General features: G+C 49.2%; 1 protein-coding gene across 1 annotated transcript; it reads left to right on the forward strand.

Annotated features, from left to right (window-relative positions):
* The first annotated feature begins 1,327 nt into the window (after window positions 1-1,327).
* LOC130878742 (60S ribosomal protein L7a-like) lies at window positions 1,328-2,980 on the forward strand. The gene is made up of 3 exons (XM_057776835.1): window positions 1,328-1,339; window positions 2,278-2,566; window positions 2,622-2,980. Exons 1-3 carry the CDS (start codon window positions 1,328-1,330, stop codon window positions 2,978-2,980), a joined length of 660 nt encoding a protein of 219 aa, XP_057632818.1.
* Window positions 2,981-19,955: the final 16,975 nt, after the last annotated feature.

The following is a 19,955-nucleotide window of genomic DNA, read 5'->3' on the forward strand; positions in this document are numbered from 1 at the left end:
CTCTTTCTTCCTTCATTCCTCTTCCGTTTTCTCTCATCCTTCCTCCCTCTGTCACAAAGTGAGCAGCTTTACCCCCCTCCCAACTCCTCACCATAATGTCTGCCTCACCACAGGCCAGGAAGTAATAGAGCCAAGTGACCATGGACAAGGCCCTCAGAGTCAAGTGACCATGGACAGGAACCTCAGAGCCAAGTGACATGGACAGGACCCTCAGAGTCAAGTGACCATGGACAGGACCCTCTGACTGTGAACCAAAAAAAAAAAAAAAATGCTGTCCCATCCTAAGTTGGAAACTTTTTCCTACAAGGAAACAGCTAACACACTCCTACTTTGCCTGTGTTACACAGACATCAAGGGGTTTCCTTAGATTGGTCACTTTCTGGCTCTTGACAAACACGTGTCACCTTTTCCCCTCACAGTGGACATGCCGTCAGTCTTCGGTCCTGGCTCTTCTCGATGATTTTGCTACACATTTCCTCCAGGGCCACTTCAGTCTGGTCTCTGGAGTGTTTCCTGAGGAGTGAGATCTCTGGGGTGGAGGGCACATGCACTGAACACAAACAATAATATTACTGAATTAGACAGTTGAATTTGCAAGTGAGGGTCATTAGCAGAAAACTTTAACATGCCAACATAGGAAGGTCTCCAAACCATGCTATTTAGAAAAAAAAAAGAATTTCAGGATGTAGTGACTGTGTTTGAGATGCATACATAAATAAACACATATACACATACATATTCAAATAGAATCATGCACAAACAAACAAACACATACATGTACACACAATAACACACACACATACACACCAGTCATTTTCTGTAGTGAACTAACTGGCTAGCTACTTACTAGTCACCATAGTAGCAGGGAAGGGCCTGGAAGCAAATGAATTTAGAATATTTGTTGACTACACTGAAGGGCTAGGCAGTGACTGGCATAGCGCAGGTGGGATAGGGTACAGGGCTAGAAGTGAGAGGGCATCTCCACTTGAGAAAAGTTCTTCCAGGCTTACAGTGGGTTTCTTGTGTGAGTTTCCTGCAGCACACCCACTGGATGTACCATTTAGGGAGGTCAGCAAGAGCCTCTGTGCAGACTCTACCATGCAAAATCAGAGCCTGCAAACCAGAGTTATGCAAATCAGCGCCATGCAAACCAGAGTCAGGCAAATCAGGACAGTCTTGGTTAAAATTCAGCCTTGGCCAATAGATCCAGTCAAGAGTGTCCCAGGCAGTGTCGGAGAGATGTGAGGGCTAGAGGATGAAATGCTCACTGATCAAGCATGAGGCCCCAAGTTCAGCTTCCCAGAACCTACCTACATAAAAATCCGGCATGAAAGCCTGGGTCTGTAATCGTAGCATGGTAGAGGCAGAGACAGGAAGATCCAGGGAGTTCCTAGCCAACGAGAGACCCTGTCTCAAAATACAATATGGAGAGGTGTGGAGAAAGATAGCTGACATCAACCTCTGGCTTCTGTAAACACATGCATTCACACACCTACACAAGGAAAGAAAGGAAAGAAGGGAGAGAAGGAGGGAGGGAGGGAGGGAGGGAGGGAGGGGAGGGAGGGGAGGGAGGGAGGGAGGGAGGGAGGGAGGGAGGGAGGGAGGGAGGGAGAAAGAAGAGAGAAAATGATGTGAACTCTGGGGTCCCTTGGGCAGCTTCCAGACACCCACATCCAGCCCACTCCACCATGGGCAAACTTTACCCTTGTAGCAAGTGCAGTCCTGGCCAGGCCTCTCAGGCCTTTCTGGCATCTTTCAGTGAGTCTGAACTGTCATTGGGTATATTTTCCTCAGCCTTGCCAAAGACCTTCCCACAGAACCCAAAGACTCTCCTGAGTTAGTGGGAAGCTCAGCAATATTCCTTCACTGACAAATCCAAGCAATTCAGCTCTGTCTCCAGGAACGCAAGACAACTCCATGATGAGAAAATACCGCCATCAGTCCCCTCCGCAGCAAAGGCTGATGCCACACACGGAGAGGTTTTTCCAAGAAAGAGAAATATGTCCCCTTTGCTCCATAATCCAAGAAGGAGATCAAACACAGGTCCTCACATGTCAAAGGAGGCTCGATGGCATTTGTCCTTCTTGGCTTCCAGCCTGCATTGATCACTTCTAGACAAGCAATGAAATTCTGTTTCCAGTGCAGTTGTCCCGTGTCAGACTCATTTGCCTGAGTTTAAAAGCAGCCAGGCGGCTCTCTCTCCTCCAGCCCAGCAAGATGCCCAAGTGAAAGAAGGCCAAGGGGAAGAAGGTGGCCCCAGCCCCCGCCGTCATAAAGAAGCAGGAGGCTAAGAAGGTGGTGAATCCTTTATTTGAGAAGAGGCCTAAGAACTTCGGCAATGGGCAGGATATCCAGCCCAAGAGAGATCTCACACGCGTCGTCAAACGGCCCCGCTACATCAGGCTGCAGCGGCAGAGGGCCATCCTCTATAAGTGGCTCAAAGTTCCTCCTGCCATTAACCAGTTCCCCCATGCCCTGGACTGGAAAACAGCTACCCAATTGCTTAAACTTGCCCACAAGTACTGGCCAGAGACAAAGCAGGAGAAGAAGCAAAGGCTGCTGGCCCGTGCTGAGAAGAAAGCTGCTTTGAGCAGGCGTCAATACAGTCACCACTTTGGTAGAGAACAAGAAGGCTCATCTGGTGGTGATTGCCCACGACGTAGACCCCATTGAGCTGGTGGCCTTCCTGCCTGCTCTGTGTTGCAAGATGGGGGTCCCCTACTGCATCATCAAGGGAAAGGCCAGGCTGGGGCGGCTGGTCCATAGGAAGACGTACACCACTGTTGCCTTCACACAGGTTAACTCGGAAGACAAGGGTGCTCTGGCCAAGCTGGTGGAAGCTATTAGGACCAATTACAATGACAGATACAATGAGATCCGCCGCCACTGGGGAGACAACGTCCTGGGTCCTAAATCTGTGGCTCGAATTGCCAAGCTGGAAAAGGCAAAGGCCAAAGAACTCGCCACTAAACTGGGTTAAATGTACTGCTGGGTTTCCTGTACATAAATATAATTATAAACCTTCAAAAAAAATAAACAGCCAGGCGAAGTTATCTTTTCTTCTTGTCCCTGATCAACCTCAAACAAGTCAAAATCCACAAGTCAGTAATTTAAAGTGTGGCCCTGCCTATGAGCTGGTCACCTTTCTCCCTCAGCAAGCATTCCTCATCTTACACATGATGCTAAAAGCCTTGCTGGCCACCATGAAGGATGACAAGAGAGAGATGAAACACACTGTGTCTTCTACATGAGGACATCGAGTGTAGTATTTACCTGTGCTTGGAACTGAAGGTGCCCCATGGCTGCCTCCCCAGCTCCTCCCAGGTCTTGGGCTCAATATCTCTGTCCCCCATTTGTTCAAGGTCTGTGAAAATGTTCCCATTGGGACTTGACTTGTTCTCCATTTTCAGGCTGTCTCGTGATGAGCTGAGAAGAGGGAGGGCTCTGTTTACTAAAATGCTTGCTCAATCCTGAAGATCTGAGTTAGATTCCCTAGAGCTGATTTTTAAAAAGCTGTGTGTGGGAATGCAAGCTTGAATACTAACACTGGGGAGATGCAGACAGAAGGATCACTGGGCCTCACTGACCAGCCTGCCTAGCCTACCAGGTTCAGGCAAGTAAGAGATCCTGTCTCAAAACTGAAAAGGCAGGCAGCTCTAAGAAGTGACAGCTGGGGATGTTCTCTGGCCTCTATACATAAATGCACAACCATGTATATGTTCCTTAGTACACATAAACACACATATGTGTATACACACGCACACGCGTGCGCACACGCACACACATACACATAAACCTCCTTTTCTCTCCATTTCTCCAGACAACTTATGAACCCAGCCACACTCTCATTCCCTGTTCAGCCATGACTTCACAACTCTAAATAGTTGAGAAGAAGTAAGGCGGGGTTGATCCATCGCTGGTTTTCCAGCAACTAGAAAGACTTCGTGGGTCTCTCTGTTCTAACTTCTCTCTCATTTCTGCCATAGCAAAGCTGTATGTTGCACTAATGGATGGTATTGGTGCTCTGCCTTATTCCAGAGAGGATCTGAAGTAAGGAAATGGTGTTCTGGAAGGTGTGTGACCAGAATTAAACTGTGGTGAAGTCAGCGGTCAAAGCTTCATCCTCTGCTCCCAGCCCTCATTCATGGAAACACATAACTAGCCCAGACTACCCGTAGAAATGGAAAGACCCAAGTCAGATCAGTCATAGACTACGGGTCTCTGGGCTTGGTCTGACGGAAACAGAAATCCCAAAGAGACCAGTCACAACTCGACTGGAGGGGTCAAACTGCAGCTGGGAAAAAGGGATCACTTCCTTCCTGGAGATAAAGCCAGAGAATAAAGGGCTGAGAGGCTTCCACAAAGTTCCTCATGTACAGCAGACAATATGGAGATGGGAGGGAGAGAGGTGCTGTGGATAGTAGTCTTGCACTTTGTAAAGATTTGTCACTTGTATTTTAATAAAACGCTGATTGGTCAGTAGCCAGGCAGGAAGCATAGGCGGGGTGACCAGGCAGGAAGTAAAGGCAGAGTGACCACAACAGGAGAATTCTGGGAAGAGGAAAGACTGAGTCTGCAGTTGTTACCCAAAGACAGAGGAAGCAAGATGAGAATGCCTTGCTGATAAAGGTACCAAGCCATGTGGCTAACATAGATAAGAATTATGGGTTAAGATGTAAGATATAAGAGTTAATAAGAAGCCTTACAGACCAGGTTATGGTAACCCACACCTTTAATCCCAGTAGCCACAGTAGTTGCCATAGAAACTGGGCAGTGCATGCCTTTAATCACAGTGGTGCATACCTTTAATCCCAGTCCTAAAGAGGATTACAAAACGGGAGGAAACAGCTCTCAAGTCACAGGTCTCCTTCTGAGACTCCTGGAGGCAGGATCACCATTTCAGAGGGAGGTCGAGATAAGATCCAGTGGCTGGCTGTTTTGCTTTTCGGATCTTCAGGTTGAACCCCAATTTCTGATCCTGAGTTTTTATTAATCGTGAGGACCTGAATTTGATCCCCAGAACCCACACAAAAAGCCAGACATGGTGTTGTGTGCTTCTGACTCCAGCAGTAGTTGGGGAGGTGAAGATAGCAGATCCCTGAGGCTGACTGGCCAGTCAGCTGAGCCTAATCAGTGTGAGCTCCAACCGAGAGGTCCAGTCTCGAAAAAGAAGGCCACCAGCTAGAGTGCTCACAATTCTTCCTAGATGCCAAGAGAGTAACAAACCTTACAGCATTTTGTCAAAGATCCCGGGAAGAATGGGCTGTTTCCACACTCCAGAAGAGACTAAGACACAAAGAGATTCACTCTTTCCCCAAGTCAAGGGCAGAGGCGGGATTCCAGAAATATCCCTGGAAGATGGGCCAGGTCTCAGTGGATAGACTGGCTGTCATCTCCCCAGTTCTGGTCTTTCTTAATTCCCATACCCAAAGTTCTGGCTTATTCGGGGTGGGGGGCCTTTCCCACGGGGAGATAAAAAAATATAGGACAATCACAATTATAGGTCCCATGTCAACCTTATCTTTAGGGGGTCAGAGGACCCAGTGATGGCCCATCTGTCCATATCTGCTGTAGGCTCCTTCACTGTGTATGGTGGATCCGTGAGTTGACACTGGAAACCTGCAGAGCTATAGGGGAGGTAAGGACCACGGGGTATATGAAGGCACCCTGGCCAGCTCAAGCATGATGAGCATGGCTCTGGCAGGCCATGCCCTTCTCTCCCATTCCTTCTACCTTGCTAAAAAAAAAAAAAAATTACATTCCTAAAGTTAACCACCAAAGTCTATTCCCTTATTTGACTACTTCCTCCTCCTGAGGCCATGGTCCAGCTATCAAAGTATTGAAGTCCAGCAATTAAAAGCCCCTTTGGATCACCTAATTAACATATGCAATCAAAATTAAACACCTCATCCTAACACAGGGTTTCCCCTTGTACCTTTATAAATTGCCATTTGTCAATGGGCACATCTGTCTCCCCTCTGTCCAGAGGCAACCCTTTGTCCCTCTGGGACAAATATCCCTGCCCCTTTCCCTTGTTCCCTTCCCCTTTGTCATCTTCTATCTCCCCTACCAGCGCATCCTAGCCCATCCTAACATAACCCCTCCTTTTCCTCCTCTTAAAAATTGCACCTGCAGTCTGGGCAGTGGTGGTGCACGCCTTTCACCCCAGCACTCAGGAGACAGAGGCAGGTGGATCTCTGTGAGTTGGAGCCCAGCCTGGAAACCCTATCTAAAAAAAAAAAAAAAAAAAAAAAAAAAAAGCAAGGTCATTTGCTGCAGTTTTTCTGCCTGAGACAGAAAGCAGCCACTTTAACTTTTCTTCCCTGATTAAAAAAGGATCTCTCTGTGAAAACAGATACTTAGGTGTAGTTTGTGCCTAATCTGGAGTCCGGAAGGAAGCCCCACTGTGCAAGGGGTCTCCTTCAGTATGGATCTTTCCACATTGACTCCAGCCTCAGGTCAGGATCCACCTAAGGCTGGAACTTGTGGGCAAGCTCAGACATGAGCAAGGGCACAGCCTCCTGACCTGTCTGATGAGCAATCCTCTGGTTCTGTTGCAGGACCTGTAAGGATATAAGAAGGAAATTGTTAGTAATTTCTGCACTGTGAGCTTCTTGATATGGCACGCATTTGGCCCTTAGGAGGCCAAAAGACAGGGTGGCCCAGTTTTCCCCAGTGCCAAGGACATATGTAAGGTCCCCTTCTTATTCATCCTCTCTACTTGTCCTGAGTGTGGTGGGTTATAGACACAGTGTAGTTTCTTGCTAACGTTTGGGGCCTTTGCCAAGTTTAGAGAAACTTTGTCCATGAAGGCCAGGACATTGTTGGACCCCAGGAGAGGGGCAACCCAAATCTAGGAGCTAACTCTTGAAGGTGGCTATTGGAGTCCAGAGAACCAACACCCATGGGTTTGATCTCTGTAAAGTCCACTTCCCAGTGTTTTCTGGGGGTACTTCCTCAGGCTGGATTCCTTCTGGGACTTTCCTTCCTCCTCTGGGCTTCACCTGTATACAAGTGGCACATCTGGATATAATGCTCTCAACAGGATTGTCTAGTTGAGGGATGGAATATCTGGGCCTGTGTGACTCAGCAGTCTTGGTTGCCCCAAGATGGGTTGCCTTGCAGAGTTTGGTGACCATCAGTATTCTGACAGCAGCAGAGAGTACATGTGTCCTGCCTGGCTGCACCACCACCCATTTGCCTCCTGTTTAAGGTGCACTTGGTTTCTTCCTGTGATCAGATTGGGCACTGGAGCCAATCAGACCTAGACAGAGTAACCCAGCCCCGTGGTTCTGGGGCTGCCTTCTGGGCAGCCAAGTTTGCTGCCTCATTCCCTTGGGCCTCCGGGAATTCCCCTTGCTGATGCCCTTTGCAGTGGACAATGGCCACCTCACTTGAAAACCAGAGGGCTTCTAGTAGGACCAGGATTTCTTCCTTGTTCTTGATTTCTCTTCTGGGTGAGATGAGAAAATCCTCTTGTTATGGAGAGCCCTGTGGATGCAGTCTATAGCAAAAGTATACCATCTGTCTGTATACATGGTGACAGGGCTGTCCCTCCACCACCACCTGTCTGTCCATGTACATGGTGACAGCTCTGTCCTTCCTCCACCATCTGCCTGTGTACATGGTGACAGCTCTGTCCTCCCCCACCATCTGTCTGTGTACATGTGGACAGCTCTGTCCTTCCTCCACCATCTGCCCGTGTACATGGTGACAGCTCTGTCCCCCCCCCACCATCTGTGTACATGGGGACAGCTATGTCCTTCCTCCACCATCTGTGTACATGGTGATAGCTCTGTCCTCCCCCCACCATCTGTCTGTCCATGTACATGGTGACAGCTCTGCCCTCTCCCAGTGAAGTACCTGGGTTCACTTGGGGAGCTCAGCACCTCTTCTGCTTCTCGCAGCAGGACATCCGTTAGGTTGGGTCTGGTGGACTGGACCTCTCCAGTCATTCACAGGCAAACACGGAGGGGCTCTGTTGGGTTATTGTCTGGCAGCAGGCTGACTGGACTGAAATTATACAGAATTAGATGTTGGTCTGGTCCAGGAGAAGAGTGTGACAGTGTGGAGCACTGGATAGCCTCCTCTCTGGGGTCCCCCTCAAGAAGCAGCTACTGAGTGTGATGTGGTTAGGAACAATTCCTAGCCCAAAGTCCGTTTGTCAGCTTACTTTGCTCGCATGACTGAAGGGGCAACTGCAAGCAGACAATTCCCCACCCGGCAGAAACAGGATTCCAACAGCTGGCTAAGGACATCTTTTGCAATCACTTACATAGGATAAGATGTCCTACTAACTTCCGAAGCTTATTTGCACTATCTCAGGCTACTGCACAACAAAACCAATATTGATTGCTCACTGGTTTTCTGGGGCATCTGGTGCTCAGTAAGCCTCGCAGAAACACTCCTGGGCAGCGATTCTTGGGGCTCTTGTATTACCTTCACCTTAGACAATTGACAGGTTTTTTTGGGGAGATGGGGGGTGGTTGGTTTTGAATTTTCCAAGTCAGGATTTCTCTGTAATTGTGTCTGTTCTGGAACTCTCTCTGTAGACCAGGCTGACCTTGAACTCACAGATATCTATCTGCCTCTGCAGTTGTAAAGAGGCTTCTTGTTTGTTTCCTGGATGCCCGGCAGCTCAGACCTGAAATAATCACACAGAAACTATGTTATTTAAATTGCTGCTTGACCCATTAGCTCTAGCTTCTTATTGGCTAACTCTTACATATTAATTTAACCCATCTCCACTAATCTGTGTATCACCATGAGGCTGTGGTTTATCAGATAAAATTCTGGCGTCTGTCTTGGCAAAGCTACATGGCTTCTCTCTGAATCCGCCCTCCTTTCTCCCGGCATTCAGTTTAGTTTTCCCCACCTAGCTCTGTTCTACCCTATCAGGCCAAGCCAGTTTTCTTTATTCATTAATGGTAATCACAGCACACAGAGGGGAATCCCACATCACCTCCCCTTTTCTGTTTAAATAAAAAGAAAGGTTTTAACTTTAACATAATAAAATTACATATAACAAAACAGGTATCAAGGAAGAATTACAGTTACAATTCTTATATATACTTTATTTTTTATCAAAACTAAGGAAAACTCTAACTATAAATTCTTCAACTCCATCAAAGACTCCAGAAGGATATGATATTACCTAAGTAAACAGGAAATACATTGTAAGCAACTTCCAAAACTCTAGAATTGACAGAGAATTGCCTCTGCTCTACTGGAGTTAAAAGTGTGCGCCACTACCACCCAGCTAAATTGGTAAATTTCCTAACAGTTGCCTTCAGTCATCCTAAAAAAGGCCTGGTGGAAATTGTCCAAAGCCTCCCTACCTTGTTCAATGTCTGGGGTCCCAGTCAGGTAGATTAATGAGGGCCTGAGGTTTTTCAGAGAATGACGGGTTCTGAGTTTTCCAGTTCATAGAGATCATTGGTTGAAAAGGAGATACAAACCATGAAATGGGAAGGAAGGGAGCTTTCAGGTCTTAGGTCTGCTGGAGGCAACTCCCTTAGTGAGAAGATGGGGCCTGCCTCTCCCCCAAGAAAATTCTTCCCAGAGCCCCCAGAGCCACTCTGCATGCGTAGAAGGGTGAAGGGGCCTGAGCTAGAAGGTGAAGCTACCTCACCACCACCCCCAACTTGGCCAGGGGGAGCTATCCTTGCCTGCCCTCCTGCTGGAACGGACAGGGAGAGGCTATTTCCTTCTCCCTGCAGGCCCTCTGCTTAGAAGCACTCAGATGGCAAGATGGACAAGAGGCCAAGCCCCTCCCTGCCTTTACACAGGAAATAGGACCTGGACTATGGAAGTAGAGAGAAAGAAGCGAAGAGAAGACAGCAAACAGCGACACTCCCGCTCTCGGGACTGGAGGAGGTGCTCCAGTCAAGTGGTGCCATCCCACGGAGTGGAGCAAGGACAAGGATGGAGACCAAAGTAACAACTCCACACGAGCTGGGACAGAGCACTCCAGGAGCAGGAGGGGGAAGGTGGGTTTCCTCCAGTGGGGCTGAGAGAACCGGTGGAGGTTTGGGGTTTCTCTGGGTGGCCTGGCTGAACCAAAAGGATTTGGGTACCCAACAAGAGGGCATAGGTCTTGGGTGGCATCATATACCAAGGGAAGTCACTGGTCAATTCGAGGAAGCTGATTGGGATGTCTGGCTCCCCTGTTCACCATGTTCCAAATGGCCTGAGCCATCATTGGGCCAGCCAATTTCCTATAAGGTCTGGATTTTCTGGGCAAAAAAAACAGACATCATATCTGTCTTTGTCCACAAAATCCACCTTGGGTCACTGCCAACATCACCATAGCAACAGCAACAGCCAGATGCCACAGCCACAGTCACACCAATGGCACCAGTGGCCTCCATCTTGCTCATTCCCCTTCCCATGATAGATTTGTTTCCCCAACCGACAGAACTGACAGAAACATGGAGAAACAAAGAGCAAAGACAAACAGGGGTTTCCATCACACAGACTAAAACTGGGAACCAACGGCATCTCACATGTGTCCGGGACAACTGGAATTAGGGCTGCATCCAGCCCTTCCTAATGTCTTATGCAGAAGGTGTATAAATAGATTCACCTCTAGAGAGAACAGATTCAGTCTTCTGTTTAGGGTGGAGTCATCAGGAGCCTCTGGGTTGACAGGAGCAGAGGCAGAAGCTTCTGGGGCCCAGCAATATTTCAGGGTGCAAACCCCCTATGAACTGTCCTGTTCCTCTTGTTATTCCAGGGAATCCCAGACCCCCAGCATCTTTGAGAATCTTGCTAGCACCTCCAGAATGTCACAAGGTAACTCTTTCAGAGAACACACAGACTCTTGAACAAGGTTAGTACATTTAGGGAAATTGCCAGAGCTGCAGACTGTGATGTTAACTTTATTCTCCCTTGGGCAGATTTTGGGGGCTTCTGCTGGGCTCCTAGATCAGAAGGGTGCCTAGGTACCTCTAACAAGGCATTAGTAGTGCTAAGGTCTGGGGTTCTGTTACACCTTCTGATGTCAACAGCATGATGGGAACCAGGAAGGTTCCCAGTCCAGAGCCCCCTAGCTTCCCGTGACACACTGGACTCTTTCATCTATATCCTCTCCCTCAGCCACTGATAGAAGGAAGCCTTTCCCAATTCTCGGGCAGCCAAAATGGAATCAGAATTCAGCACTATTGGGCTGAGAGTAATTTGATGGTGGTATACTTGCCTAGAAGACACCAAGGCTCTATATCACCCCCCAAAATCAGCATCATTTCAACAGTGTTGCTATGGGTCCCACCTTCATGCCTGGACCACACTGGAAAGTACTACCAGCCCAAACACTCTACACCCCTAAACACATAATGAGGGTTTCTGGGCCCAGAATCCTGGGGCCAACCTGACTAAGTTTTCCCAACAGATTTTTCCACATCAGTCCACCCAGGAAGAACTGAGTACCTCATGGCCAAAGCTGCCAACAAAGGTCACAATTACCATCTCAAGTTCAGAGTCAAGATCTGCATGCAGGGCACCCAGGAACACTGACTTTAGCTTAACCCCAATAAAATAAAAGTGCAGAGTAGAGGAGAAATAAGGAAAGCCAGCCCCGAGGCCACTCCCTGTCCCATAAAATGACAAATGCACCATGCTCATGTCAGAAAGCCAGGCTGTAAAAGCCACAAGTGAATTAGGATGCAGTCCAAAGAAGTGATGTCATGTGAGAATGTTCCCGTGAAGCTGTCGGCCAGGAGCAGGGCTGCCGCTCATCTGCTAGTCAACCAGAGGCCTCTGGCCCTCCCCAGGCCTGCCAAATGGAGAGCAAGGCAAAAATTAATTTGCGAGTCAGGACTTCCCCCAAGGAGCCTAGGGTAGCCAGGGACACGGCCACCTAAAAGCCATCCCTTGAAGATGGGACACCACCCCATCTATGGGAAGACAGCCCTATTAGTACTGTGTTCTGCTATGTTGTGTGTATGTGCATGTTAACATGTATGTGCTGCATACAGAGACCAAAGACGTCCCTGGCTCTAGTTCCTCCAGTATTGTTCATTTGGGCTTTTTTTCTTTCATGTGTGTCTGTGGTGTTGTATCTATGGTATTATTTGTGAGTGTGGCAACATACATGTGGTTGCACAAGTGCATGCATTCATGCACACATACGTAGAAGACAAATCCAGAATCAAGTGCCTTTCTATATTGCTTTCTATCTTATTGCCCCAAGATGGGCTCTCTCACTGAACCTGAAGCTTGCTGTTTCAGATAAGCTCATATAATCCACACGCCTCTGCACCCCTGGAGCTGGGGTTGCAGGCCCATATCTGACTTTGATTTTGCATGATTGTTTTATGAGTACTGGGAATTTAAACTCAGGTCCCCGTGTTTGCAGGAAGGGTAGACTCAATCACTGAGCCCAACTCAACCATCAGCCCCTTCATCTTGCTTTGTGAGATAGGGTCTCTCACTGGCTGGAACTTGACAGGCTGACTGGCCAGTGAGTCCCAGGGATCAGTATGTCTATACTTCCCCATCACATTACCTTGTGAGCATCACCACAGGCTGGCTGCCAGGCTGGCCAAATCAGTGAGCTCCGGGTTCAGTATGAAATTCTGTCTCAAAAACTAAGAGAGAGTAAGTGACTCTTGAGTGTTCATCCCTAAATGAGCTGTCCCCATCAAATGGCCCAGAAGGCTCAAGGATCTTACACGAGGACGAAAAGAGTGTGAGAGCTGGAGGAGGGGCAGACTGCTGTGCAACACTGTCTTCTTTTCACACCCAGGAACTCACAGCATCTATAGTCGCCTGCCCAGGACCTGCACCAGATCAAGTCAGCAACACTCCAGCATGGGTGCGAGAGGGACCATCAAGCCCCACCCTCAGCTGAGGAACTATTTACATTGTTGGTTGCTGGAGGAGCAACAGGAATTTTTCCTCTGGTGGGTTGCCCATACCACAGTGGACGGCCCCACGCCTGTGTGCATAAAGACTCAGAGAGTAATACACAAAGTAGGAGGAGGGTATTTGGGGGTGAGGCATTGGGGGTTTCTGTGAGAGGAGTTGGGTTAGCTATAACCAAGATATATTGTGTATGTATGTGAAATTATCAAAAATAACTAAAAATAGTCTAAACATAATCATAGGAAGATGTAGAGCAATGAAGTAAGACATCAAACATTAACATCTCACACACACACATACGCATGAACACGTATGCACAAATGAACATGCATACATACATGAACACGCACATGTACAAATGTGTATACACATATGACCAAGTATGCACACACGAACATGTGCACACACATGAGCATGTATACATGCACATGAATGTGTGTGCACACTTGAATATGTATACACACAAACGAACATGCATATACACCCACCACACAAAACAGAATCCACTTAGTTGCTTGGGGAAGGATACAAAAGCACCAAGCACTAAGGGAGGCCTGGACATGAGCTCCAAGATGTCTCTTGTACCTCAGAGCCTTTGTGTGTGCTTCTCCCTTGGCCTTCTGTCAGAACTCAGCCTCCAGAGCACTGTGGAGTTGGAGTTACAGGCAACTGTAAGCTGGGAGTCAACCTTGGACCTTCTGCAAGATCAGCAGGTGCTCTTAACCACCGAGCCATCTCCCCAGCTCCGTCTTTTTGTTGACATTGTGTGTGTGTGTGTGTGTGTGTGAGAGAGAGAGAGAGAGAGAGAGAGAGGGAGGGAGGGAGGGAGGGAGGGAGGGAGAGGAAGAGAAAGAGAGAGAGGGGTCGGGGGGCTGCCTAAGTGCCTTGGTCAAAATACAATGTTAGATACCAGTCCTCACCTCCCACCTTGTTTGAGGTAAAGTCTCTCTTACTGCTGTATAGATGAAGCTGGCTGGCCCATGGGCTTCCGAGGATCCCTTGTATCCACCCTCCATCTCACCACAGGAGTGACAGGATTACAAACACATGCTGCTGCACCCAGTTTACTGGAGTCCCATGCTTACAGGGCAAGATCTCTAGCCACAGAGCGACCTCCCAAGCCTAGGACTCTTCGCTCTGCAAGTCTCGCAGCTGTCTGGCAGACCTGTGGTATCAGGATCCGCAGCTCTTGATGTGGAGTAGGTCTTGGACTAAGAAGCTGAGACTTCCCAACCTCTAGGGGTAACTGGGAGCCCAGGTGCCAGAAGCCTCAGTTTCTGACTATGACTAGTCACAGCCCCCAGGTCTGGGGTTGGGGGGTGGGGGTGGAGGAGTTCACTCTCTGGCCTAAGTAGAAATGACCTCGGAGTCATCTGGAGTGCACTCAAGCTGTGACAGCACCAAACACAGTGTGAACTGTTTCAGACAGCCCTGGCTGGAGCTACATCTCCAGGAGCTGCAGCCTTCAGCTGTGGTGGTGGTGCAGTGTTTGTCAAGGGGTCATGGAGTGTTCTGAACCGCCAGGCTGACATGAAGGAAGCCATGCTGGCTATCTGACTGATTGTCCTTTTGTGCAGTGTAGCCAGGGCAGCAAGGGTCCAACAGCTAATGAGGAAATCACACTGACTTACTCACAATGTCTTTGCTTTACAAAAAATGGGGATCAGAAGTTATTACAATAAGAATTCATAATTAGCTGGGCTGTGGTGGCGCACGCCTTTAATTCCAGCACTCGGGAGGCAGAGGCAGGTGAATCTCTGTGAGTTTGTGGCCAGCCTGGTCTACAAGAGGTAGTTCCAGGACAGGAACCAAAAGCTACGGAGAAACCCTGTCTCGAAAAATCCAAAAAAAAAAAAAAAAAAAAAAAAAAAGAATTCATCATTAATGTTGGGAGTGATTTTGATAGATTCTAACAGTGCTTTAACAGTCTCAGACACCTCCTGAGAACTCCAGGGAAGGTTGAGTCCCCTCGCCTCTCTCTAAAGGGATTGGCGCTCACTCATCCTGACCCGTCTCCACCACACTGTTCCACAGAGCAAGGGCTCCAGGCACGACACATATCTTAAATACCTATAGCTTTGCAGAGGGCCATACTTCACACCCCAAACTCCAGTGACTTAGACATTTCATTATTTGTGCTGATGACAAAACCCCAGCTGGACCAGGCTGGGCAGTAAGTGTGCACTTCCATCCTGGGCATCAGTAGGGTTCCTTTCTCTGGAACTACAAAGTGACAACCAGTACCAGGCAAGAGTTCAGCCTGAGAGGGCTATGAGACAACAGGCGTGTCCCTGCCCACACAGGGCTTGCCACAGGATTCTTGGATTCCCCAAGAGCATGACTGAGTCCAAAGAGAGCCAAGAGAAGCTGCTGTGACTTCAGGCTTTTCTAAGTGAGCCTTGGGGCTGGCAAGATGGCTGAGTAGGTAAAAGTGCTTGCTGTGACACCTGATAGCCTGTGTTGGATCCCCAGGTCCTACACAGAGGAACCAACTTGGACCAATTGTTCTCTGTCACACTCACACCATGACATATACGCTTACACAGACACACACATAAATAAACGTTAAAATAATAACAATAATTAAATAAACCTCCAGTGTCACATGGAGCCCCCAGTCTGATCCCTGTTCAGAGAAACCATCTCCATCACACTTGGGTACAGGGGCTTACATTCTGCCTCTCAGTAGAGGTAGAAAAACTTCTAGAACCTGTGACAGCCGTGGTATTTTCCATCACTTCTCCAGGCTGCTCCAATTTACAGCTCAGCTTTTAATATGCAGTGCCCACAAGCCGCCCCTGAGAGCCCCTTTGGGAGTTTAGAGAGAAAGCCCCTGGGGTCCAAGGAAAGACAATAGGAAAAAGTGGAAGGCCCACTTGGAGAGGGCAGCACCAAACAGTCCCCTGCAGTATTTACATATTTTCATTTCCTTTCCCTACAGCCCTGGAGCTCTACTAATTAGAAGCTCGTTTGAGATAACTCGTTACCAATTTTAAAAATGCAAATACCGGGAGGGGCTGCCAGAGCCCTCCAAACAGTAAGTGACCTTCAAGGACTCCTTGCTGTGAGCTGCTGCAGGGGAGGATAGGGAAGCGCTGGGAGCTGTGGTGAGAAACACTGCTGGGGGGGGGGGGATTGTAGGGAGGGTTGTAGGGGGTTGTAGGAGGGAGGTCTAAGGCTGTCTCAGTCTCAGGAGTGTTACAGTGTACGGATCTTTGACTCACCCTGATCAGACTACAGTGTGCCGAGGTCACCATAGTCACAGCCAATCATATACAGCTCTTTCCTCCCCACCCCACCCTCCTCATTTAGACTTAGTGTCTTGTAGCCAAGCTGGTCTGGAACTCGCGGAGGACGGTCTTGAACTTCTGTTTCTCCTGTCTCCACTCCCTGCTGGGATTATAGGCATGTTTTACACCTGATTTTATGCAGTGCTGGGGATCAAACCCAAGGCTTGAAGCGTGCTAGGTAAGACCACTTACAAGTTTGTTCTCTCTCTTCTCCTTCCCACCCTCACACACTCATTTTTCATAGCATCATTTCTTTATTGATTCTTTGGGAATGTCACATCATGCGCCCTAATTCCACTCATTTCCCAGTCCCTCCACATCCGCCCTTCACCATTGCAGCGCCCCATGCCCAAAAAGGAAAATTAAAAATAAAATAAAACCAAGCCAAACAAGAACAACAAAAAAGCTTGGATCCTCCTCTTTATTCGTCTCAGTGGCCTTGGGTCCTCCTCCTCACTCGTCCTGGTGGCATTGGGAGCCGTGTGTCACACAGCAGACCCTTTTGTCCTATCGGCTTTCCTTGCAAAAGTTCCCTGCCATGACTCACCAGTCTGCTACTCCACCATCACTGGGCCCTCACCGAAACTCTGAGATATCCTGCAGCTGCCCCCAGTCATGGAGATATCGCGGGTCCAGTCCCTTCACAAACTCCAGCAGGTCAGAGATGGGGTAGATGATGGGATAGATGTTAGGACGGGTCAACCCTAGGTCCTGGATATGGGCCTGGGTGGTATTAGAGCTCGTCAGTCCTGGCTACTGGAGTCATTCCCCTAGGCAAGGGGCAGAGCCTGCTCTCCTACACCAGTGCTATCAAAGCCAGTTCTATTATGTTGGAGTGGGGTTGTCTCTCCTGAGTGCGGAGTGGGGGCAGTTCTCTCATGCCCAGGTCATTGGGGCCAGCTCTCCTATGATGGTAGGGACCAACTCTTGCTGCAGTGTCCAGCAAAGGGCAGGGCCAGCTCAGCATGGCCCTCAGACTTCATCATGCATGGTTTCCATGGCTCCCTATGGTAACACAGGCCACAGACATCAACATAGACCCCAAATGCAGCAGGATCACAGACCCATACATGGCCCTCAGCAGCAGTTCAGGCCCAGATGTCACTATGGCACCTGCTGAGGCAGCTCAGGTCATCCAGATCAGCATGGCTCTGGCAGCAGCATGGTTCTTGTACACCAAGGTCTCAGGTGGCTGACCAGACCCTGGGCATCTGCATGGCCCTTGGTGGCAACAGGTGCCACAGACAGAAATTCAGACTCTGGCTGCTACATGGTATTGGACAGGCCACCCGGATCAGTAAGACCCCGGTGGCAGCATGGCCCTGAGACATCAACATGGTCTCGGGTAGGCTGATCAGACCCCAGGCATCTGCATGACCCTTGGTCATGACCCTTGGTGGTAACAGTAGTCATGGAGGTCAACCCAGGCCCTGACTGCTGCAGGGACATGGAACCAGAAAGGCCCTCAGCAGCGGCTCAGGCACAGATGATGCCGTGGCCCCATGTGACAGCACAGGCCACTCAGATCAGCATGGCTCCAGTGGCATGGTCCTCAGACACCAACAGGGCCACAGGTTGCAGCCCAGGCCCTGGGCATCCGTGTGGCCTTTCGTGGCAACATGGGCCATGAACTTCTACACAGACCCGGGCTGCAGCAGCACCATGGACCCAGACATGGTCCTCGGCAGCAGGTGGGCCTAGATGTCACCAAGGCCCCAAGTGGTAGCACAGACTACTCAGATACGCTACATGGCCACCGCAGCAGCATGGCCCCCCAGAGTGATGTCCCAGACCCTGGGCAATGGCACAACCCTCCAGGTTACAGGAGCCACAGACATCAACACAAATCCTAGCCACAGCAGGGCAATGTTTTCCCACATTTTTTTATTTTTATTGTATGTATATGGGTGTTTTGTCTGCATATAAGCCAGTGTACCACATGTGTGCCTAGTATCCATGGAGGCCAGAACAGGTAGTCAGATCCTTGGAACTGGAGTTGCAGACACTTGTGAGCTGCTGTCTGGGTGCTGGTGTCAAACCTGTGTATCTCTCCCAGAGAAGCATACTCTTAACTGCCGAGCCATCTCTTCCCTCTCTCTCTCTCTCTCTTTAAAACACTGCCTTAGAGCTCCAAAGAGCGGCTGCTGTGCTGGGTTCAGGACACCTGCATCTACGCAGCTGTCACACACCCATCAAAGCCTTCTGGAAATGTGTGAAATCGCTACAACAGGAAGGAAATCTTGCTGCAGGGGCAGGATGCAGCTAGGATCCTCCCAACTGCCTCCATTTACAGATTGGTCTGGAAAGCATCTGTCCAAGCGTGACTTTGCACTCCTGTCTCTTCCTAGAGGTGAGTTTCTCTTTCCTAACTTTTCTGTACTCTGAAAAGCCACCTGCCATCTGCCCTCTTCTCCACTGACAATTCAAAGCTTCCCTGTGCTCTAAAAGGTCACCAGCCCTGTCCCCACAAGCCTCCAGGTGACATTAAGCTTTCATGAAAAAATAACTACAGAGTAGATTTAGTCCTTGGGTGACCAGGAGTGTCTGTGGACAGAGCTGAGCTCTTTTCCCAGCTGTGGGATAAACCTGTGTGAGTTGTGATCCAGCCTAGTGGTGGAGTTAGAAACCCCCCTCCTTCAGAGCCCTTTGAGGAGAGCATCTGAGCGTCCACTTTCCCACTTTACAGAAGCTGATGTCACTGAGGTTCAATCACTAACACATGCTCACCCAGCCAGTGGGGTGAAGCTGTTACCATTGAGCTGGGCATGGCCATTCCAATCTTGAAGCAGAGCAGCTACAGTGACCCACAGGAGATCTTCCCGGGACAAAGGGAGGGGGAGGAGGGGTTCATGAGCCTCCTCCGCATTATGTAAGAGGTGAGCAATTGACTAGAGGTGTGTTTACACACAGTATAGCTGCCCGTGAGCACACTCATTGGTCTACCGTGTGGGACTCAGGTGGAATCCTTCCTTCAGTCTGCTAGGGTTCTATCTATCTGGGTGAGCAGATGCTTCTTTACATTTTTCTAGATAAAGAAGCCCAGTAGTGAAGTGAGTGCTAGAACCTGGGTAAAATGTGTTCCTCCTCCCGAAACCATTCTACTAGTGGGGGTCAAGGAGCAGCCACTGACTCCACGTGGGGAAGACGGAACCAGCTAATGGTCTCAGTGGAAGGGGGGTGTTGGTGCTGACAGCATCCTGTCTGCAACAAGCTGAAGGACTCAGATCAAGACCCAAAGGGAAGTGATGTAGGAGGGTCTTCTGTTTTGCGTTGATTTCATTGGTTAAATAAAGAAGCTGACTTGGCCTTTTGATAGGACAGAAAATTAGGTAGGCAGAGCAGACAGAACAGGATGCTGGGAGAAAGAAAGCAGAGTCAGGCAGACGCCATGAAGCTCCAGCCCAAGACGGACGTAGGTTAGAATCTTTCCAGTAAGTTACCACTCCGTGGTGCTACACAGATTATTAGAAATGGGTTAATCAAGATGTGCAAGTTAGCCAATAAGAGGCTAGAACTAATGGGCTAGGCAGTGTTTAAATGAATACAGTTTCTGTGTTATTATTTCCGGGGCTAAGCTAGCCGTGTGGGAGCCGTGCTGCGGGAAGCGGCCGGCCGCTCCTATTACAACAGGGAAGGAGAGGTGGGGAACACTATAAGAAGAGTCACGTGGTCAAGGATGGCTGGAAAGCAAGGAGGCTGGTGGGGCAATGCTAAGCCCAGTGAGAGCAGGTGGTCAGCCGAGACTGTGGATGAAACTGCAGAGGAAGGCTGGCTGGAATCATGGGTGGAAGGCGCCTGGCT

Source organism: Chionomys nivalis, chromosome 7 (genome assembly GCF_950005125.1).
Source record: "Chionomys nivalis chromosome 7, mChiNiv1.1, whole genome shotgun sequence".
NCBI classification, from domain to species: domain Eukaryota; kingdom Metazoa; phylum Chordata; class Mammalia; order Rodentia; family Cricetidae; genus Chionomys; species Chionomys nivalis.

Bases quoted from the DNA above. Each gene is read 5' to 3' on its own strand.
- LOC130878742 (XM_057776835.1), top strand. The intron at 2,567-2,621 runs GTGCTGAGAAGA...CCACTTTGGTAG, and splicing joins GAAGCAAAGGCTGCTGGCCC to AGAACAAGAAGGCTCATCTG.